The sequence below is a fragment of the Leopardus geoffroyi genome, chromosome B2 (assembly GCF_018350155.1).
Source record: "Leopardus geoffroyi isolate Oge1 chromosome B2, O.geoffroyi_Oge1_pat1.0, whole genome shotgun sequence".
In the NCBI taxonomy this organism is placed as follows: Eukaryota; Metazoa; Chordata; class Mammalia; order Carnivora; family Felidae; genus Leopardus; species Leopardus geoffroyi.
This window is the reverse complement of record NC_059332.1, coordinates 116,811,919-116,836,631: the sequence shown is the minus strand read 5'-3', so window position 1 is coordinate 116,836,631 and position 24,713 is coordinate 116,811,919. Positions and strand designations below refer to the sequence as shown.

At 35.9% G+C, this 24,713-nt stretch overlaps 1 protein-coding gene across 8 annotated transcripts in view; it reads right to left on the bottom strand.

Annotated features, from left to right (window-relative positions):
• LAMA2 (laminin subunit alpha 2) overlaps positions 1-24,713 on the bottom strand; it is a 614,828-nt gene that overhangs the window by 170,032 nt on the left and 420,083 nt on the right. For 7 of the 8 annotated variants that reach the window (XM_045499528.1, XM_045499531.1, XM_045499530.1 and 4 more), the window contains 3 exons: positions 15,256-15,380; positions 8,661-8,747; positions 4,059-4,252 (listed from right to left, as the gene is read on the bottom strand). In XM_045499528.1, coding sequence (XP_045355484.1) covers positions 4,059-4,252; positions 8,661-8,747; positions 15,256-15,380 — 406 coding nt within the window. The remainder of the gene's footprint in view (positions 1-4,058; positions 4,253-8,660; positions 8,748-15,255; positions 15,381-24,713) is intronic. The other variant, XM_045499533.1, reaches the window with a different exon arrangement.

Here is a 24,713-nt window from a genome sequence, read left to right as displayed (position 1 = left end):
ATATCTCTGATGATAACAGATGCAAAAATTCTCAACAAAATATTAGCAAACTGAAATCAACAACACATTAAAAAATAATTCACCAGATGGGGCGCCTGGGTGGCTCAGTAGGTTGAGCGTCTGACTAAGGCTCAGGTCATGATCTTACAGTTTGTGGGTTCCAGCCCCATGTCGGGCTCTGTGCTGACAGCTCGGAGCCTGGAGCCTGTTCTGGATTCTGTCTCCCTTTCTCTCTGCCCCTCCCCTGCTCACATTGTCTCTGTCTCTCTCAAAAATAAATAAACATTAAACAAATTTTTTTTAATAATAAAAAGTAATTCACCAGAATCAAGTGGGATTTATTCCAGGGATGCAATATTCAAAAATCAATCAGTATAGGGGCACCCGGGTGGCTCAGTTGGTTAAGCATTTAACTCTTGATTTTGGCTCAGGTCCTGATATCATGGTTTGTGAGATCAAGCCCCATGTTGGGCTGGGTGCTGACATCAGGGAGCCTGCTTGGGATACTCTCCCTCTCCCTCTGTCCCTCTTCCCCCACAAATAAATAAATAAACAAACATCAAAAATTATGTAAAAATCAGTATAATACATCACATTACAAAATAAAGGGGAAAAAACATGATCATTCCAATATATGCAGAAAAACCATTTGACAAAATACAATGTCCATTCATAATGAAAACTCTCAACAAAGTACATTTAGTGAGAATATTCCCCAACATAATAAAAGCTATATATGAAAAACCAACAGTTATTCATACTCAGTGGTGAAAACTGAGAGCTTTCCCTTAATATCAGGAACAAACAAGGATGTCCACACACACCACTTTCATTCAACATAGTGTTGGAAGTCCTAGCTATAGCAATCAGACAAGAAAAAGACAAAAGGCAGCCATTGGTAAGAAGGAAGTAAAAATGTCATTATTTGCAGATGACATGATACTATGCATAGAAAACTCTAAAGGCTCCACCAAAAAACTGTTAGTACTGACAAATGAACTCAGTAAAGTTGCAGGGTACAAAATTAACATATAGAAATCTGTTAGGTTTCTATGCACTAATAATGAAGTAATACAAAGAGAAAGTAAGAAAGAAATCAATCTCATTTACAATTTCAGCAAAAATAATAAAATATATGGGAATAAACTTGAGGAGGTGAAAGACCTGTACTCTAAAAACTGTAAAACATTGATGAAAGAAATTTAAGAGGACACAAACAAATTGAAAGACACCGCATGCTCATGGATTGGAAAAATTAATATTGTTAAAATGTCTGTACTACCGAAAACAATCAGATTTGGTAAAATCCATATCAAAATACCAATAGCATTTTTCATAGAAATAGAACAAATTATACTAAAATCTTCATGAGACCATAAAAGACTTCAAATATACCAAGCAATCTTTAGAAGGAAGAACAAAACTAGAAGAATCACAATTTTAGATTTCAGTATATACCACAAAGCTGTAGTAATCAAAACAGTATTGTTTGATACAACAGACACATAGATCAATGGAACAGAATAAAGTGTCCAAAGAAAATGCCAGGCTTATATGGTGAATTAATCAACAACAAAGGAGGCAAAGCTACACGATGGGGAGAAGATAGTATATTCAACAAATGGTGTTGGTAAAACTGGACAGCTGCAAGCAAAATAATAAAACTGAACCACTTTCTTGTATCGTACAGAAAAATAAACTCAAAATGGATTAAAGACCTATATGTGAGATCTGAAACCGTAAAAATTCTTGGGGAAGACATAGGCATTGCTTCTTTGACATTGGCCTTAGCAACATTTTTCTAGATATGTTTTTTTCAGGCAAGGGAAACAAAAGCAAAAATAAACTGTTGGGATTACACCAAAATAAAAAGCTTTTGCACATCAAAGGAAACAACTAACCAAACTAAAAGACAACCTACTGAATAGGAGAATATATTTGCAATTGATATATCTGGTAAGGATCTAATATCCAAAATATACAAAAAACTTTTACAACTCAACAGTAAAAAACCAAATAATCCAATTAAAAATCGACATAGGACCTGAGCAGATATTTCCCAAAGAAAACCTACAGATGGCGAACAGACACATGAAAGGATGCTCAACATACTAATCACCAGGGAAATTCAAATCAAAACCATGATGAGATATCTATCACCTTACAGCTGTCAGAATGGCTAGAATCAAAAAGACAAAAAATAACAAGTGTTGGGGAGGATGCAGAGGAATCATTGTTCACTGTTGGTGGGAATGTAAATCGTTGTAGTCACTGTGGAAAACAGTATGGAGGTTCCTCAAAAAGTTAAAAATAGAGATACCATATGATCTAGTAATTCTACTACTGGGTTTTGGCCAAAGAAAATGATTCAAAAAGATATACGCACCTCCATATCCATTGATAGATAAATGTGTAAAGAAGGTGTGGTATATATACACAGTGGAACACTACTCAGCCATAAAGAAGAATGAAATCTTGCCATTTGTGACATTATGCATGGAACTAGAGGGTACTGGACTAAATGAAATATGTCAGATAGAGAAAGACAAATACTGTTAAGATTTCACTTATAAGTATAATCTAAAAAATGTAGCAAAAAAACAGACTCTTAAATACAGAGAATAAACTGATAATTGGCAGAAAGGTCATAGGAGGATGTATGAAATAGATTAAGGGGATTAAGAGGTACACATTTCTAGTTATAAAATAAATAAGTCATGGGGATGAAAAGTATAGCATAGGAAATATAGTTAATAATATTGTAACAATGTCCTTTGGTGACAGATGGTGACTACACTTATGGTGACCATTGAGAAATGTACAGAATTGTTGAATCAATATGTTTTTCACTTGAAACCAATATAACATTGTATGTTAATTATACTTCAAAAACATACATTCATACATACATGCTAGCCAGCCTTAGCTTTTAAGATAACTCTCATAAGACTGGAGCATGAACAAAAATTCTAATTAAAATGCTATTAAGATTTAGATACACATAAGATGTTAAAACCAGAAATACTGGCATGCATAAATTACACTAAAATAGGTAAGTATTGAAACAAAAGCTACTCCAAAATTTTACATTTCTATTTTTAAAAATTTTTTTTAAATCTTTATTTTTGAGAGAGAGAGACAGCATGTGAGCAGGGGAGGAGCAGAGAGAGAGAGGGAGACAGAATCTGAAGCAGGCTCCAGGCTCTGAGCTGGCAGCACAGAGCCTGACGCAGGGCTCGAACTCATGAATCATGACCTGAGCCGAAGTCGGACACCCAACCGACTGAGCCACCCAGGCGCCCCAAACATTTCTATTTTTTAAAAAAAAATTGAGACCACTAATGTAAATGCCCTCAAGGCAAAGAATTGCATAATAGCCCCTCCTTAAATTTATAAATAACCTAATTTTAGATTATAACTTGTATCACCTATTATATTTAACACTGATATTCAGTGTACTTTCTGTATGGCATTGCTGAATCCAGTAGCAGTTATAAAAAAGAAGAAAGAGCAAACTGTTCTCCATTTATTATACCTATGAGTGAAAATACTCATTCACTGTCACTGCTTCCAGGATCTGCAGTTCAAGAGAAAGTTTTGAAACAGTATGCCCGTGGATTTCTCTGCAAGCTAGGAAAGAAAAGGCAGTAGTAATTCAAGGCCTAATGTGTCTGTCCAGCCTATTACAAATCCAGGAGGATTCTGAAAAATGGAATGAACCCAGATCTTTAATCTGTCACAAAGGCTAAGCCAACCCTATGTAAAACTGCAAACTCTCGGATGGACAAAATAAAATAAATTACGCCTCCAACAGCTTTGTTGTACGTCTTCCGGTAACTGACTAGAGCCTGCTGAGGATTTTCTCACCTCTCTTGGCTCAGTGGGATACAGACAAAAACAGCAGGCAAACAGCATAAGGTAGATAGCGTCAGAAAGAATGAAGAATAGCATTAGGTACTGCAGAGAAAGAAAGAAAAAAGGGTCAGTCTTTCTCATTGGAAAGGAGACAGAAATGGAACCAAGGGCCCCAGAACTAACGGCAGAGTTAGTATACGTACACACGCACTCCGTGCTCTCGCGCGCATGCCAGTGCTTGCAGCCGTCACACTTCCGCCCTGTGGCTCCAGGTCGGCACGTGCAGAGCCCCGTGATAGGGTCACAGGGGACAGGCAGCGAGCCATAGGGGTCACACTCACATTCTTGGCAGGAACCTCCAGGGCTGCTGGGGCTGCCAGTATAGCCAGGGGCACACCTGGATTTAAATAGTGAGAAAGCAGAAGAGATTAATAGTAAGTCCTGTCTCTGGTTGAACAAAACTGATACAACGAGTCAATAGATGAGGAGCCAGCAAACTTTTCCTGTAAAGAACCAGATAGTACATAGTTTAGGCTTTTACAGATCAAAATAGAAAATCAAAATCATTCAGTGAGAGAAATACATTTGCAAACCTTTTTTTTTTTTTTGGGGGGGGGGTTGATGGAATTCAAAACAAAATCATCATCATCATAATAGAGTATAAATTATTTTGTAATAATAATATATTAATGTAAAATCAATCTACCAATGAGAAAAAGGAAGCTCTTGTTAAGGTATCAAATTTACCTAACTAGGGCTCAAATTTAGTGCTTCCTATCTTCATATTAATTGTAAATGTTTGCCTGTAACAACATTCTTAGCTTATAGTGCCAAACAGAATTAGGCAATGGGCCAAATTTTGTGGGTGAGTTTGCCAACCATTACTGTAGATTATAAATATTGTTTTGAAGTCTTTTTTTTTAAATTAGAAATATTGACACCTGAACTTTCCTAGACTCATGTATTTAAAATCAAAATGACCAAATAATTCAACTCATTTTATTTATGAGCAAAAAGAAGTAAGTCAAGTGACTATAAACTGTATTTTCTATTTAATTTTACTGGTCTTTCTATCACATCTTCCTCAAGATGGAATTTTCATTATAATACCCAAGGAAGCAGGTTAATGTTATGCAGACAAAATACATAACATTAATTTCAGAAATTAGAAAGAAAATCCAACTGGATGAACCCAAATGAAATCACTTCATTGACTATTCCACCCATTCATACATCCATTCACTTAAGTATAAGATGCTAGTAAGATCATATGCTCTGGGTTACCCAGTAAGGGTAACACATAACTGTTGGTTCTGATTTAATTATTAAAGCACTTCCTATCTTTCCTAAAAGTCTCCCGGTTTGGACTGTGTGTGTGTGTGTGTGTGTGTGTGTGTATGTGTGTGTGTTTGGACTGTGTGTGTGTGTGTGTGTGTCTGTGTGTGTGTATCTCAGCAGCTAAATATAATCAACACCCAGAGTTTTTGTTCCAGAGACAAGCATGGGAGGAAGTTGAGAGACAGGAGGAGGTTGAAGCCAAACATTATGAACATTAGGCAGATAATCCAGAACTATCTTCAGTAGCCTGGGAGTGTGGAAATTTGCACAGTTGATTGTGAGTGTTAATTTATCTTCTGCTGGTTAGAAAAGGCAAAACAAACAAACAAAAGTTATCTATAAGTAGGCTTTTATACATTTGTAGTTTTAATTGCTATTTTATTTCCAATGTAAGATTATAAACACTCCATAAAAGTACCATTTAAGTGAGTCCACTTAAATGATTTCTTAACATTTGCAGGTGTAAGAATTCTCTAACCAGGTTGAGATTGATTAAATGCTCAAAGAGTTTATTACAAAAGTACCAAAGATAAAACATGGGGAGAGGTTTCTACATTACAGGAGCATTCAAGACATGTAAGCAATTTTAGACCTGAGCTGATGAACTTAGGCAGGTCGTAAGGTGATTCAGATGATTTAAGAAGCTCTCAGAAGCGGAACAAATTTATTTGGAAAGTTACAATAAAAATTTAACCAAGACCTTTGGTTTAATTTAGCTGAATAAAAGCAATTTTTCAGGGAAATATAACTTCATCATTTATGTTAGAGATGAAGAATGAAAAGCTGTAACAACATTTGAGACTGCAAAAACAATTCAAGCCATTCGCTTTTGATAGTGTGCGATACTGTTTGTCTATATACTATATGAACTGTCAACTCCTATTGATTAAACATTAATGGATATTAAAAAAGTAAATTTTCTATAATCACTTTGCCTTAAGACAGTAATTGTCATTTCAGGGCACCCTTGCAGTCTTTTCTATATACTTGCTTTCATAGATAGTGGTAACTTCAATTTATAAATGTAGTATACTACGGAACATTTTTTTTCATAAATTACTGCAGATAATACCCTTGGTGTCCATGGATGCTTCCAGTCATCATCCTACTCATATTTACAAGGGCATGAAATGAATATTACCCTAACCGTGAATACCAAATATTCAAATTTGGACATTATAAATATATATAGTCAAAAGTTGTACACATCTCCAAAACAAATAGAAATATTTTTGGATTTTGTATTGCTTTGAACTCTTTAATTATCAATTTCTATTGGCACAGAAATTGTGAATGCATTGTCATATATATATATATATACACTTTATATATATAAAGTAGTGGATACTCTGTTTAGATTTTCCATATATAGAATTATTTGGAAATATATTTTGCAACCTTGTAGAAACTTCATCAGAATTTATAAAATTTAATTATTTAGTTATCTGCTTATTTCCATTATTAACACAACCATTCCTGGTTATATAAAAGAAAACTTTTATTTTTTAATTATTATTATTTTTTAATTAAAAAAATTTTTAAGTTTATTTATTTTTGAGAGAGTGAGCATGAGCAGGGGAGGGGCAGAGAGAGAGAGGAGAGAGACAATTCAGGCTCCACTGTCAGCCCAGAGGCCTACATGGGGCTCAAGCTCATGAACTATGAGATCATGACCTGAGCCAAAACCATGAGTCAGACGCTTAACCAACTGAGCCACTGAGCCACATAGGTGCTCAGTGGTGCTCATGTGGCTCATATAGCCACATAGGTGCCATATATATATATATATATATATATATATATATATATATATATGTACATACACACACACATATATATATATATATATATATTTTTTTGTAATAGAGAGCATGAGCAGGGGAGAGGAGCAGAGGGAGGGAGAGAGAATCTTAAGCAGACTCTACGCTCAGCACAGAGTCCAATGCAGGGCTCAATCCCACAACCCTGGGATCATGACCCAAGCCAAAATCAAGAGTCGGATGCTCAACCCACTGAGCCAACCAGGCACCTCCAAAAGAAGACTTTGAAATGGGTGATGATTCAATAAATTAATATTTGTTTATGTTTGCAAAGAGATCAATAATTTAAGGAAGTGCTCCTAGAAGAACCTGCAAAGGAGTGGGTAAAGCAGGACATGGAAAAGAAAGGAAACAATGGTATGATTTCAGGTGATGTCCCAGTCTTGGCCTAATTCCATGGAAAGCCTGGAGTAATTATAAGCATAAGCATAAGCATGTGGACTTTTGTACTCCCACATTGGAGGAACGTGGGGTAAATTCTCAATCATTTTTGCCCCTCTTATGGGAGATGAGGTTTCCATGTAGGCATGTAGGCAGGGTACCAACAGTATCCTCTACACATTTGATCTTCACAATTTTAGTGTAAAGTAAGTAGACCATAAGCTATTCTGATACTACAGGTGAGAAAAACGGGTCCTAGCTAAGTTGGTAAAGCTAGACTATGTCCATGGATAAAAACTTTATATTGTTATCAATTAATGCTAAAGCTATCATGTGTGTATAATATAGTTAATATTAGTTACTTTAGAGATAATACCTAAAACATACTAAAAGTGGTAGTGATGTGCTTCAATATCCAGAATACTGATCTTATGGAAAATATGGACCCAGAAGATACTAATTACAACCTAACTAGACAGTCTGAAATTGTGCTTCTTAATTTACCATTTGTATTACAGTCAGTATTCAATTTAATAGATACATAAATACATTATCAGATTCTGTAAACAAAAAATATGGTGAACCAGAGGGGAGGTGGGTGAGGGGATGGGTTAAATAGGTGATGGGGATTAAGGAGGCCACTTGTGATGAGCAACGGGTGTTGTTATGTAAGTACTGGATCACTAATTACTGTAGGTTAATTACCTGGAAAAAAAAATATGGTGAGAGGAAGCATTTAAATAATATTGTTTGCTCATTGGAAAGGAGCACCCAATAACAAACACTTTATTGTTTGTGTTCAAATTAAGAATGCTTGACACATTTACATTCTGAGTTATGTATATACTTGGTGGTATAGTACCATAGTGCTCAGAACAGCGACATGCACACAGATAGATTCAGCCAGTATTTTCCAGTGCGTTAAGATGAGAATTATGTGTAACTAGCTTTTTATTAACTACTGATAATATGCACATATACAGATATGTGCACACTCAACATATACACGTACATTAAATATAGCTATGTAGATATGTATACACTAAAACCTAAACTATGTAATTGTGAAATAATTTGGAAACTTTGAGAAAGTCGAAGATGGAAATAAACAACTTTCTTCGGAGATAGCATATAGATATAAAAGTAAAGATAGTTTTGAAGGCGTATGAACTACTAAGGAAAATGAAAACAAGTTATGAAAATAATGAACACTTTTCTATTGTGATCTGTTACTGTATGATCTCTATGTTTCATGACTGTTCGTACCGTTCACAGTACTGGCCTTCGTATCCTTGTGGGCAAGCTGTGCACCGGTAATCATCGAGGCCTTCCATGACACAAGAAGGGCTGAAACTGAACCAGAAAGGGGAAAAAAAAAGATTGTAAAAAATCTTTTAACCTATTTATTTTATAGATTTAAGTAATTCTATCCATTATATAGACAAGTGAAACTTAACTTGGGGTGGTTATAAGTGCTGTATTTTATAATATAAATTTTTATTCAAAGGTAGGATGTCACAACTAAATAATGCCAATAATAGTCAACAAGTAAGTATGGTTGGCTTTCAATGAATTTGCAGTGCCTCGCACTGTGTAAACATTTTGAAATTTTAATAATTCTATGACAAGCATAAAAATATTAAACATCCAGCAAAAGTGTCCTATTTCTCATGAATTGAAAGAAAAGTATGACTAGAATTAGTGCACGTTTGTCTGATAGAATATTACTGAATATTTTCCAAGTAAAAAAAATGGTCCTAAAACCATATATTTTTTTTTCTGAAAGCTCAACCTAAATTGCCACTAGCCTTTGAACACATAAAGTGTGAATAAATATTTCACTTAAAATGAGAATGCCTTTTCTAATTTACAAACGGATTTCAAACTAAGTTTATTTTAAACACAAAGTAATGTGAGTTAACGTAAGAAAGGAAGGTGCTCTCCATGAAAATGAGTAAGAATTTCCGATAATTTTATGATCTTTTCTATTAAGTAGGTCTTATATAATTTGCCCTGTTCTCACTACTGACTGGTAGACCACAGCCTATCAGGCTTTGCCAGGGTTTCTGATCATCTTACCCTACAAAAGAAATACTTAACAAGACTTGAAAACTAACCTGCACTAACATGTAATTTTAGGTTGTTACAAACTTCTTTCAAATATAAGTCGAGGATTCCCACTAGGTAACACTGCATGGTGCACTGGAAACTTAGAAGGAAAAATATATATGTATTTGTTACAAAATGGTAATGCTGCAAACTCCATTCTTTTTCTTAGTCCGCTAAAGAAGTTTATGCTGAAAAAGATATATGATGTATACACCAGGGCCACAACTCCTTTTGGTCAGGTGCCATTTGGACCCTATTTTAACTATCTTCTAGCACACTGAATCAATAGTACATGAATGAGTAATAAACTCTAACCTTTGCGAAAGAGGTGAGCAAATTGATCTACTACTCACAAAGTCTATCCTTCACAAAATAGATCCACAAACACATAATTGACACATTCTGGCAAGCTTTTAGCTCTTCAAGCTAAAGCTTGATGCTGAGTGCATCTGTACACACACACACACACACACACACACACACAAACTCCTATGTCACATTTCAAACTGCTTATCTATCTATCTATCTATCTATCTATCCATCTATCATCTATCTATCTACCAATAGATAGATACTTGGAAACAAAATTTTAGACATTTCAAGTGAAACTCTAGAGAGCCAACATAATTAAATTATATTCATTTACAGTAATATATCTATCTCAATTACTATGCAAGGATGTTATAATTCTCCTTGAATAGTTGATATAAACTTTTTTGAGTTATGATACTATGGTGGATTGAATGAAGTCTTTTCCTATATCATGTGTAAGGACTTAATGAAGGAGGGTGTAGGAATCATAACTTACTGAAGTTAGAGTTATTCTTTCTGCTCCCAACTCCCTCATCTACACTCAATCCTCACACTGTCTGCGGGGTCACTCTGAAATCCTTGTGCTTTTGTCTTGGGGGCCACCTTTTATATTTCCCTATGTTTGCTAATTCCAAATTTGTCTCATTAGGGTTTTTAAGATGTAGAGTTTGCCAGTCTATGTTGTTCTTGTGGATACTACAGAGATGAATTGGCTTCCCGGGTACCACCCCCTTCTCCTTTTTTCTATGTTCATCATTGGTTCTTTAACAGTCTCCTCTGCTGCAGGCTCCTATACATCATGTCCTTGACCTCTTCATGGGTCTCCCAGTTCAGTCTTCAGATTTCTTCTATCCTGTCCTGTCCTCTCTCCCCTAAATGATCTCATTCCATCTTAAAACCTTTGCATCTACACTAACAGATCTAAAACTGAGTTTCCCCCTCCAAAATATACCACTGGTCTTTCTGTAATTCTCCCCCATCTCATCCATGGTCACTCTGTGCTTCCATTTGTCCTGCCAGAAACCACGGAGTCAATGTTACCTCCTTTCTCTCACATTCCACACACGTTCTACCTGAAACTGCTGCTACCGTCGCTAACATCACTGCATTACCCTGTTCCAAGCTGCCTCTTGACGTTGGAAGACTTTTAGCCATTAGGACATTTCATTAGCTACCGGAGCTTCCCTGACTCATCCTTTGTCACCCTTCCCCTAACACCAGTTAGTCTGCTCCAGCTGCCCTGGATCCTTGCTGTCTGACAAGCATGGGCCAGTCTCCAGGCCAGTGTATCCGCTTTTTCTTCTGGCTGGACTTCTCTTCCTCCAGGGAGTCGTGTGGCTCCCCCCATTGCTTCATTCAAGTCTCTGCACAAGCCTCATTTGTTCATGAAGATCTTCAATGAGCACCCTATCGAAAAGGGGACCCCAGCCTTTTCTGTCTCAATACCATGCAAGTATCTCAATTCAATGAGGCTGCTTTATTTTCCCTGGTAGCACTTCCACTGTCTGATATTGCATTATACATCTACTTGTGTTTTGTTCAGCTTTATTGTAGTATAACTGGCAAATAAAAAAAATTATAATGTAATTAAAGTGTGCATGTGATGATTTGATATACATATATGTACAAATTAATTAATACATCTATCACCTCACATATCTACTTTTTTTGTCAGTGAGAACACAGGTTCTATTTACTTGGCAAGTTTCAATTATACAATAAAGTATTACCAACTATCACTACCATGTTATACGTTAGATCCTTAGACCTCATTTATCTTATAACTGAAAGTTCGTATACTTTTACCAGCTCTCCCACACTTCCCAACCCCTGGTAACCACTGTTCCACACTGTAGGAGTTATTTTCTTTTTTTAAATCCCACATATTATACATGAAACAATACCACTTTTTTCTTTCTCTGTCTGGCAAAAATTGTTGGTGTGTTTGGCAAAGAGCAAGGGACTCAAATGTAGCATCATTGTAGAAGGGAGGAGAGGGCATTGACCTAGAAAGGTGGTCAGATTGCAGAGGGTAAAGGGTTCCTTCTACTCTGTTGCAAAAATACCTGACCTTTCCTTAAGCAGGCAGTGAAAAACCCCTCAGCAACACTGCACTGTCACAATGGTTGACAGTTTGTCATATGCGTTTTGGTAAGAAATATTGAAAAAACTAATGCATGGAAGTGAGTTAGTAACCACTCACCATGCCACACCCTTTACTTTTCTTTGGGGCACAGTGGGGGTCATTAAAGAGAGGTGTCTCAGCGTCCTCCATCTATATTTCAGAATCTACTTTTATATCTCAGGAAGAAGTGCCTTTCTTCTTTGCCCTGGCTCGTTTCTTTGCTCTGCATTTTAACACTTCCCTTCTTACCATACACAGATCTTTGCTTTGTTAATTAATGTTCCAAGCTTTAGGTAGTGATATTAGTGGGTCATGAAATCACGTTAGTGGGTTTTGACTAAAATTTCTTCTAAAAATGCAGAATAAAACTGAGAAAAGTTATAGGATATATATGTTTGCAAATATATATTATATACACACAAGTTTTTTGTGTCCCAAGGTCTGATGTAAAAAAAAAAAAAAATGATTTCTTACAGTGGCTGCAATTAATAAAGTTTGACAGTCACTGAACTAGCCACTTTGCTTCAGCTTTCTGATTCTTGTAAGATCCTTCCCATAAAAATATGCTTGAATTACATAAACCATAGAAAACAGCAATGAAAACACACCTTTTTATTGATCCCGTGAACCCATCAAGGTAGGACTCTTTCTTTTCCTTCTTGACATTTTCTAAAGATAAACTGATCTCCTTGGAACATAATATCTGTTTCCACCATGGATTGTCAAAACTCCTTGGTGATCCTCACAGTTCATGGCTACCATATGTACTCAGTCTCCATGGACAGCTGCTTCTCTTCTCTCTCATGGTGCCCCCTGCAGTGTGCTCTTACTTCTCTTGCCTCCCTGGCACCCCCTGTCTTGGTTCTGCTTTCCCTTCTGGTTTCTCTAATGTAGGTAATTCTGTCTTTCCTTCATTCCACATGCTCCCCCTTGGGTCACATAACCCCGGGAAATCTTATCCAATTTTAATTCATTTATTAACATATCTCTTCCCTCTGCCCTTCCAATTCTCGTATTTCTATTTCCTGCAGCTATTTGCATATTTCCATTCGGACAGATCTTTCACATCAATGTTAACCTATTTGGAACATAAATTGTCTTTCCTCTGCAGTAGCTCTCTCCTGGTTTCCCTATTTCAGTTAATTGCACTACCATTTTTGAGGTCAACCTGGCTCAAAACCTTTGGCTTCAACTCTTGCCTGGCCCGAACCCCTCATATCTAATTAGTTATCGGTTCTGTAGAACTGCATTCAACAAAGATCCCATCCATTCCCTCATTTCCCTCCTCGTTACGATTACCTACCTTCAGGTTCTAATTATCTTTTGCTAAGTTAGTGCAGTAGCTTATTAATCGCTCTCTTTACTTTTTTTCTTCTCCTGTTTCAATTCATTTTACTTAGCTCTCTCGTAACAGGCTTTCTAAAGGGTAGCGCTGATGGCATTAACGTTTTTTTGTTTGTTTTAACTAAAAGTCTGCAATGTTTCCTCATTATATAGAAAATTGAATAGTAATTTCTTAGCCTGGTGTTCAAGGATTTCTATAATATAGCCTCCATTCTCCCACTCATTTTCATCTGCAGTTATGAATTCTATTTGAACTCCATGCTCCAAACTCTTACTTATTAGTTCTTAAACATGTCTTTGTTTTCTGTTTTCTAAGTTTTTGTTAATATAATCTCCTGCTAATTCCACCAGTAAAAACCTCTCAATCTGCCGTTTGTGACCTATTATAAATACTCCTACTTCTTCCAATATGTTCTTGAAGCTTCCAAAACCAAGTGTGGTATCTTGTGCCTTTGAATTCTCTTTACATTTAACTTGACTTCTCTTAAGGCACACATTTTATTGTGAGACTTTTCAATACATGTTATGCTTGATTGTTATCAAAGAAGTTATCAATTAATTACTGAATTTTTCTAATCCAATGGCTCACATTTTAATGAACGATAAAATAAATAACATTCTCTTTGTTTAAATCTGGTCGTCAGAGGGAGATTAGGGAAAGGGAAATAGAAATAATATTATTTTTCACACACCTACCAATTGGTGCTCGGGTGAACAAAAAGAATGTGTTTTATCCTTATTCATATCCTACTCACCTAAAAATTTACATTTGACTAAAGACCTGTAATTCTTTTAAACAAAAAAAGAGGAGCTTGCAGAAGAGAGACAATTTACCTGAAAATGTTTCAGAATGTATATAAAGCCAAGGATGAAGAAAAAACTGAGTCAGCACAGGGGCAATCCTCTCTTTATCTAAGTTGCTTTGTGGTTCTTCTATAGTCAAGATAAGGAGCCCAGGATTCTAATTCTAAACAAACCGCCATACATTCTTTTCAAAAGCAAGTTCTTAGAGAAAACATTGCTCTACCATGTAGAGATTGAAATCTATAAATCACTTAGCAGAAAATACAGACAGCCTTTGCAAAAAGGATTTTTCATCAATATATAAACCAATGCAGAATGTGCAGACAGCACTGAAATAAAATATTCTAGCTTTTGTTTCCCCTTTTGGCTATGTTTCCATGGTACCAAGCTCAGACCATCTTAAGAGAAAGGGGCTGTGATTCTGGGAGTATAAAAATAAGTCACCCTCCTTTAACTACTTTTTTCAATTATTTTCTTAATACTTCTCTGCAAATTGCAAATTAAACACATCAAATGGGTGGAAGGGGTCACAAAAGGGATATGATCTGCAGTGAAACACTTCGTCATAGCTGAGTTTATGGCAGAACTACATGCAAATACAAGACCCTTATAAAAGTGTATAAAATTATGCATGTGTCTACATATATCATTTATGTCATTAACATAACTTATGTCAGTATTAGTATTTATATTTTAATTAATAAGTAATATTTACTTGGGATAGGGTTTTAATGGAAAAATAAACCATGGAATGCTATGTGCTCACTTTTGTCATGGTTTTATACTGTTTGCAAAAATTCTCTTCCTTTAAAATTTTTTTAATGTTATATTCAGTTTTTTGAGAAAGAGAGAGAGAGAGAGAGAGAGAGAACACACATGAGCAGGGGAGGAGTAGAGACAGAGAGACCCAGATTCTGAAGCAGGCTCCAGGCTCTGAACTGTCAGCACAGAGCCTGATGCAGGGCTCAAACTCACGAACCATAAGGTCATGACCTGAGCTGAAGTTAGACACTCAACCGACTGAACCACCCAGGTACCCCCCAAATATTCTCTATCTTAAACTGAGATTTTGTCTACATGGAAAAAAAAAATGAAATCATAGAAAGCCCGTTTGCCACACAGATGGTGCTACTGATTGGGAAATCTGGTAATGTTTCTCAATCTTACTTGTTGCTGGAAGAAATCAGAGGGCAAGCACATTGCTGACAGTCATCTGGCAATCCCCTGACAATTCCATAATATCCAAGAGTACATCGTTCACAGAAGTCACCAGCAGTGTGATGTTGACAATTCTGCAAAGGAAAGGGGAAAGTTTGTTTTTCATTTAATGAGAGTAGAATGTAATTTACCATACAGCTCCCCACCTATGAATACATATGCTCTTGTGAAAACACACACACATACACACACACACACACACACACACACACACACCACTGAAAGAGTTCTTGATATATGTGTGGGTGTGTGTGTATATATATATATTTAATTTTTTTAACATTTATCCATTTTTGAGAGACAGAGAGAGACAGAGCATGAACAGGGGAGGGGAAGACAGAGAGGGAGACATAGAATCTGAAGCAGGCTCCAGGCTCTGAGCTATTAGCACAGAGCCTGACACAGGGCTCAAACTCACGGACCTCAAGATCATGACCAGAGCTGAAGCTGGACGCTTAACCAATTGAGCCACCCAGGTGCCTCCTTAATATATATATTTTTAAAGATGTTCTTTCGTAAGAGAAACTAGTATCAGGCTGTTGTAGCTATACTGACGATAAGAATTTCTTCTCTCTTTTTCCTACATCAATCTCTGGAAAAAAAAATTTTCTCTTATTATAATCTGGGGAACATACCTCACAAATTTCTAAAATTTATTATATCATCTGGCCATTTATGTGCCTTCTCTACAAGGTGCTAGAAAAGTACTAAAAATCCTGGGAACTTGGTGCATGCCTGTCAGTGGACTTTCTAAAACTAAACCAAGGTAGAAAGCATAAATGCCTTAAGATGCAACAATGGAAAAAAAATTAAAGAAAAAAGGTCAGCCTAGTTACTCTCCTAAGAATGTTATTCATCGGGGCGCCTGGGTGGCGCAGTCGGTTAAGCGTCCGACTTCAACCAGGTCACGATCTCGCGGTCCGTGAGTTCGAGCCCCGCGTCAGGCTCTGGGCTGATGGCTCAGAGCCTGGAGCCTGTTTCGGATTCTGTGTCTCCCTCTCTCTCTGCCCCTCCCCCGTTCATGCTCTGTCTCTCTCTGTCCCCAAAATAAATAAACGTTGAAAAAAAAAATTAAAAAAAAAAAAAAAAAGAATGTTATTCATCTAATTCTTGCCAAATGTTAATAATTCTTTATAAATTGGAGGACCCAATCTGAAACCAGGAATCTCAGGTCAATATTTTCTTTTTCATGCTTGCATAATAAGAGGCATTCAAGTAATATGCTTTAAGACATTTCCATAAGGAAATGAGAATAGTTTCAGAATAGTATGCAGCTTTGTAATTAAAATTCTCTTGGGGCGCCTGGGTGGCGCAGTCGGTTAAGCGTCCGACTTCAGCCAGGTCACGATCTCGCAGTCCGTGAGTTCGAGCCCCGCGTCAGGCTCTGGGCTGATGGCTCAGGGCCTGGAGCCTGTTTCCGATTCTGTGTCTCCCTCTCTCTCTGCCCCTCCCCCGTTCATGCTCTTTCTCTCTCTGTCCCAAAAATAAAAAAAAAAAAAAAAAAAAAAAACGTTGAAAAAAAAAATTAAAAAAAAAATTCTCATAAAGTAGAATTATTTAACGCACTGCAATCATTCATGCAATAAGGACTTAGAAAGAGCTACATCCCAGGCACTGAGAGAAATCAAGTGAGGGAAAAGGTAAAATAACATCCAAACCTATACTAATTTATTTCTACTTTGGGAAGATAATTTAAAAGTGGCAAATAAGAAACATAGCAGCAGGAATGCAATATTGAATGCTGTTTAGTGGAAACGTGATATTTGACTTTGGGAGTTGAGAAAAAGGAGGAAATAGGAGGAATAAGGAGCTGCATTTTGGCTTGACCAGAAGAATGATGTCTTACAAACAATATCAAAAGAAAAGTTGAGAAGCAAAAATGGTCACTAATAGCTGTATATGTTAGTGAACTGATCTGACCAACTTAGCTGGAGTTACAGAGACACCTGTGGGCTCCATATTGAACTTGGCCGAGATCTCATATGCTTGGCTCTTGGCTCTATTCAGTCAATCAAGAAGCACATATTTATTTTTCATGTGTCTTCTAATGGCCAGAAAATATTTGGTATGGTATGTGTGGTCACTTACAACAAACAGTAATTGAAGTCACTTCCTCTATAGACATTACCATGGAAAACTTTTTTAGAACTTCTATAGACTCTTTTTTTCAGAGTTTCTGCTATTCCCTAGGGTGAAATCACAATGTCACCATGATGAATTTTAGGCCATTGTTTGTTTTGGTTGTTACAGCTGGGGGTTACATTTGAAAACACATTATGCCACTTATAGATGCATTTAAAAAAAATTTTTTTTTAATGTTTATTTATTTTTGAGACAGAGAGAGACAGAGCATGAACGGGGGAGGGGCAGAGAGAGAGGGAGACACAGAATTGGAAGCAGGCTCCAGGCTCTGAGCCATCAGCCCAGAGCCTGATGCGGGGCTCGAACTCACGAACCGTGAGATCGTGACCTGAGCTGAAGTCGGACGCTTAACCGACTGAGCCACCCAGGCGCCCCTATAGATGCATTTAATAACAATGTAAAATGGATCCAGTTTCTTATATCATAGAATACAAATCTCAAATACTCTAATTCTCCACCTCTCAGAAGATGATAACTCCAGATTTTCAGAGAAAAGGAAGAACTCACTTGAGTGTTCTCTCAGCTTCCTGTGAAAGACTTGGCATCAGTCCTGTACTATTTTCCATCCCTTTAAAATTTATTGCTGTCCATGGGAAGTAGTGTTTTGTCTTTTGTCTAAAGCTACTCTCATCCTAAACTGGATTTCTTACTTTCCTGCCTTCTGTTTTTTCCAGCCTCTGCATTTTTTTCTTTCTTTCTTTTTTTTTTTTTTTTTTTTTTTTTTTGCTCATTTTTCTCATTAGCATTTGATGTTGTTCCAAGACTTTCCTAGCTCAAAAATATCTCTGGGGCCTCTAGTCTTTGGAGGCTAGAGACTATCTCTGATAAGCATTTTATTGTATTTAAAGTTTATTTATGTATTTTGAGAGTGAGAGAGAGTGCAAGTGCGAGTGGGGGAGGGGCAGAGAGACAGAGACAGACAGAGAGGGAGAGAGAGAGAATCCCAAGCAGTCTCCATACTGTCAGCACAGAGCCTGATGGTGGGGCTCAAACCCATGAATTGTGAGACTATGACCTGAGCTGAAACCAAGAGTCAGAGGCTTGACCAACTGAGCCACCCAGGCACCCCTATACATTTTAAAAGCATTGTTTCCATTCTTGATTTCTATTTCCTTATCCTCTTTAACTCTCCCTGATTAAAAAAAAATTCTGGGGCGCCTGGGTGGCTCAGTCGGTTAAGTGTCCGACTTCGGCTCAGGTCACGATCTTGCGGTATGTGAGCTCGAGCCCCACGTCGGGCTCTGTGCTGACTGCTCAGAGCCTGGAGCCTGTTTCAGATTCTGTGTCTCCCTCTCTCTCTGACCCTCCCCCATTCATGCTCTGTCTCTCTCTGTCTCAAAAATAAATAAACATTAAAAAAATTTTTTTAAATAAAAAAATAAAAAAAAATTCTGATTATTGTAACTCCAGGCTCATTCATAAGATTTTTCTTGATAAATCAAGATTTAAATCTTGATAAGTAAATAAAGTCAAAATTTACTGACAATAATAGGTACTCATGATACATGAATTTTCTGCAGCAGCTAATATTTCTGGCCACTCTTTGAACTATTCTCTTTCTATGGTTTCTTTAATGGTCTAGTCTGCTGGTTTTTCTCCTAACTCTACGGTTACTGTTTCATGGACTTTTTTTCCCTTTCTGTTTAATAAGATTGGTCCTTGATTCTAAAGATTCTCATCTCTCTTTTGTCTTCTTTTCCCTACACATTCTACCTTGGTGATTTCATCCATTACTATGACTTTAGTTATCATCTCTTTGCCAAAACCTTTAAATCGTATATATTCAGCCTAGAAAGATATCTCTAATGAATTTTGGGTTTACATTTCCAAATGTTCCCTGGATAGATCTTATTACATAACACAAAAGCACCTTCAATTTGAATGTCAAAAATTAAGCTCATCTCTCTTTAAACGGGCTAATTGCCCATTTCATCTGGAGTCACTATCATCTGCTTAATTACACAGGCCAGGAATCTAGAGGCCTCTCTCATTCCAGAGAGCCTGTTTGATCGTCATGTTCCATGATTCTATTACTCTCTGCTTCTTTACTTCCTTGTTGCTACTATTTTTATTTGGCTGCTCTCATCTTTTACCTGGTTTACTAGGACAGAATTTAGCTAAAGATACTGCTTCTAAATTTTTTTACCCAGTGATTTCCCCACACTGCAATCAGAGTGGTTATCCTACAGAATTTATCAATCCATGCCATTCCCTTGCTGGAAAGCCTGAGTTAGTTCTCCATTATCCTCAGGATGAATTTAAAACACTCTATCATGGCAAGAAAGACCTTTATCATCTGTTTACCTCCAGCCCTACCTCCAGCCACTGCAACCTTTGTATGCTATGCTAAAATCATTTAGGACCATCTGAAATTCTCAAATTATGCCATGCTCTTTCCTTTGGGACTTCTTATATGCAAATCCCTTGTTAGGGAATGCTTTTCCATCTTCTCACCTGGCTAGCAACCATTCATTTCAGCTCTCATTTTAAATGTTGCTTTCTCTGATAAACATTCTCTTATGTCTGAAGTCAGGGCTGACTGCTCCTTCTAGTTCAACACAATGATTAAAACATGGTAGACATTTGATGACTATTTTGAATGACTGCATGAATGAATGCACATTATAGGAAGTATAGATGAAACTGGCCAGTCTCCTTGATGAAAAAGGCCAAGTTTCAAGCCTAATGACTTCATAGAAATGTGGTTAGCAGAGCTAGATGCTTTGTTGCACATTTTGTATTAGGATTTGTTGTAAAACTACCATGATCGTCTTCTATTCAGCCATTCAAAGAAACCAGTAATTTAACAATAAAATATCCATTCCATTTTTAAGAGCAGCACGGAAAGAGAAAGTGGTTTGAAGATAAAATAATTTTCTATGAATTACAGTCTAAATCTTTCAGCAAGGTGTCAAATGGTAAATAAGAATTAACTGGGGGAATGTTTTAAGAACATATTTTACAGTTGTTGAAATAAACATGTGCCACAAAACACATAGGATCTTGAACAATTATCCACACTTTGCTTTTGTAAAAATAAACTGACTACATACTGAATTATTTTATGTAACCTAATATAACATTAATAATTGGCTCAAAACACAGATAATGTTGATCTTTGTTAGAAATACAGAGATTCAAAAATATAGTTGCTGCTATTATACCTACAACTCTATATACAGATCAAGAAAATATCTTTACCCTCTCTGGACAGTCAATCCTTCACAGGGTTGCTGACATACTAAACTTGGTTAACAAAATCAAATGTTCTGGTTAGGTCCACAAAAACAACACATAAATCATGATGCTGTTTTTGAAACTTTTCGACATAGACATTTCATATGACTCTTCTGTCTGCTTTGAAACAGTGGACATAATTTTTCTCTTGTATAGAAATTAATCTTTAGGAAAATTTTCTATATTTTAGATGGCTAATAAGAGGTTAATTGTATTCTCAAGAGTGATATTATGTGTTGCCCTATTTCATAGGCATTGCTGTGCTGTATCATTTCCTCTGCTCTTAAACACTAGAATATAAGCTCCTAGAGGGCAAGGCCCATCCATGCGCTCCCCACCTTGATATCTTTTCATCACCTACCACAATACCTTCACATTGGAATGTTTATCAAATGCCACAAGAATGAAAAAAGAAATGAGTCTAAGTTCAAAATCTTTTATATTAATTTCATCTTGTTAATTGTCACTCATACTTCCACACGTCAAGCTCTTTTAGCTCCTTGACCACCATCTGATACATTACATAACATTTCCAGCTTTATGTCATCTATTTGATAGATCTCATCTGGATCACTGATAACGATTTCAAACAGGATGGGGTGAAAGCCTAGATCTCATCATTGGACGCATGAACCGAGAACTTATAGCACACAGTTCAGCAACCACACCCATAAAACTTGTTAACTGATTACCATTGAGCCTATATTTTCAAGTTTGTTTGTAAAAACATCATGAAACATTCTGTCAAATGCCTATTTAAACAAACTACAGTTGGGATCATAGAGCTAGCCTTTACTGGCTTATGATTTAATCAAAGTATTTAATTTCTGTCAGCATTAGTTCATCACCTTTAAAAGGAGAAACAATTCTATCTACCTCATAAGCTTAGTGTAAGAATAAATGTGAAAAAAATCTATCTACAGAGACCAGTCTTTAAGGTTGGATATATGGTACTGTCATTATTTTTGCTGATTTTCAGATATGATGTATCATACTTTCTGATAAATTTGATATTGTAATGGTATTCAGGAAAGGTCTCAGATATTATACATATAGTAACCATAGCAGTTATTCTGATATGTTTTATTTTGAGTGAAATTATACTGATTTCTAATGAGCACTGTTTATTTTTTCTATGCTTGACAGTTAAGTAAGAAATCCTTAAGTTTTACTGGAGATCAAAATCAATGTTTGATACATTTACTTTCCTTTACAAACCAGGAGTGACAATTCACTGCTTTCCATACTATGGCAAATTTCATATTTTCATGATTTTGCAAATATTTTTCATACATGGCTTTTAATCATATCCGCAGATTCTATCAGTATTCTAGGATGTAATTCACCTGGGCCTTCAAAATGAAACTCATTTAATCAGATAACAGTGTGTTTACTCTCTCTCACAGTCTGTAGGTAGCATTTTGTAGTATATTTGGAAACTGATTCTAATACATTTTATCCAATGCTCTGTAGGTTACTTAAATTTTCTAAGTGTTAATTTAGAGTTGTAAAAAAAATGCTAACAATTCTACTTTGGTAATATTGTTAGATAAATTCAATAAAATAAGGTTTACAAAACAGCTTAAATGCAGTAGATTTGTGTTATGAGTCTGTTTACAAAATATAAGGTTAATTGGTTAATCACAGATTCTGGTGGTTTCAGGCAACGAAGCAGATCAATAACGGAGATTTCTGTTTTTTCTTTTCATTTTAAAATAAGAATAGTGATAGAGTGAAAATAATATTTCCACAAGTTATTTGGTGTTGAAAAAGTTATTTGAGCTAGCTGAGAATTCACTATTCCCTTAAAAAAAAAATGGAAAAGTAATACTGACTGGGGGTGGGGTGTAGTGATGATATAAAAATGTATAGATAGATATAGATATAGATACAGGTAAAGATATAGATAGTGATGTGTGTGTTATATAAAGTTGAAAACTCTGTCATTTATCTTTCTATCATCTATCTATCTATCTATCTATCTATCTATCTATCTATCTATCTATGTTCCAACTCTATCTATCAACCTACCTACCTATCTACTTACCTACTTAAGAGTGTCTGTGGGTGTAGGTGCGTGTACTGATTAGTGTTTGTTCACTCACCTCCTCTTCCCCCTGGGTTTGGGGTTCAATATCATATAGGTTTTGTCCTTCCATTTTGAAGAAAATTTTCATTAAGGGACAATAGTCACTGAGCTATTGGTAGCAACATGTCTCTGTGTAGGATATATTAATGTCTAAAGTAAAGCAACAGCTTTCTGGTAAGTATCATTAGGAATTATGAAGAGAATAGTTGCAAAGTGATGTGGGTTTTAATAAAGGTTGAAATGCTTAGACTGTAAAGCTTTCTATAGTGTTTTTTGTTCTTTTTTAAAGAAAGATATAAAGAAAATAAAAGTGAGGAAATCTAGCATAGTGCTAGAGATAATGATGTTTACATGTTTTGATTAATTATCATCTCATTGATTCTTAGACTCTAAACAGTGGATAACATGTATGGTCATTATTACCTTTATCAACATCATCATCACTATCACTTCTATGGAGCTTATCATGTACTAAGTAAGTAGTGTTCTAAACCCTTTATAATGTACTTCATCGAACCCTTACAAAAGCGCTATGAGTAGGTACTACTATTATCTTCATTTTGTAAATGAGGAGACTAAGACCCTGTTAGCATGAGATAAAATGACTGGGCTTCCACAGCCTACAAGCGATGAAGCCAGGATTGGAATCAAAGCAGTCGGACCCCAGAGTCATGCTTATGACCACTCTACCCAAGTAGAGGGCATTGCTCTGTGTAATGGAGCTGATATTAAATTGAGATCCACACAGAAAAGAAATCAGTATGCTTCAAGTTTCCTCAGTCACACCATCAGGGTAATAATAGGTATTTCCTATTTGCCTCCTGGGGCTATTTCAAAAATGAAAAAAGTTGCCTAAATTCAAAAGTTGTATGTTCCCTGAGGAAAATATAAAAATTTAGAGTATGGTAACTAATACTAGCTGTGCATATTTGATGTGCACATGTATTTATTTTTCACTTCATCTGGGGATATCTCAAAAAATAGACTTGTGGCACAAAAAAGCTATAATAGCCAATTACTCAAAAGAGGACGATTCAAAGACGACAATTTTTATCCTAAAACAATGAAAATAAACTGTATCCTTTATGAATGGTTTTAAATTAATCATATGAGTTAAACAAAGCCTTGCTAAAAAATACCAGTGAAGATTGCATAAGAAAGAAAAATGCATTTAATTCTCACTGAAGAATGTATAAATTAATCCCCCCTCCTGAAATTATTTATTGAATTTTACAGGCCAGCAGATTGGTGAAAGAGTACCAGACTGAACAAATAGTAATTATATCAGGAATTCAAGGATGGTTAATATTATTCAGTTATTCATCTAGTCAATAAAAGTGTTCATCATTCAGTTCAAGGTAAAAAGAAATATATTCTCATATCTTAAATGTATCTCTACCTTTACTTCACTCCTCACAAATAAGCATATGACCAATTTTAATATCCTGTCTTGACTAAAAGAAGATATCTTTAAGAGGCCAGGAATGAAAAGAAGTTTTCTCAACATGGTAAAGAATATTTATCCTAAGCTAACCACCAGCGTCATACTTTGGGGTCAAAGATTTGAGACACTAACATTAAAATTAGGAGTAAGATAGGAAGCTGACTATCCTTGTATTTAACATTTTTAGAAGACTTAATGCAAAAACATAAAATTATTATACTAGATACAGCTTCTGGCAAGAATAATCACAATTATAATTATTTGCAAATAATATTATAAATATAAAAATAATTGAAAGAAGCAACTGAGAAACTTCTAGAACTAAAAAACAGTGGTTGTATATCAAACACACGTAAAAACTCTATTCTGTTAATGTTTATCAGTAACAAGAAATTAGGAAATACACTGAAACAGAAAAAAATGTAATGTTCACCATTGAAGTAAAAGTGTAGGATACATAGAAATAAGTTTAGTATGAGAAATGCACAACCTATA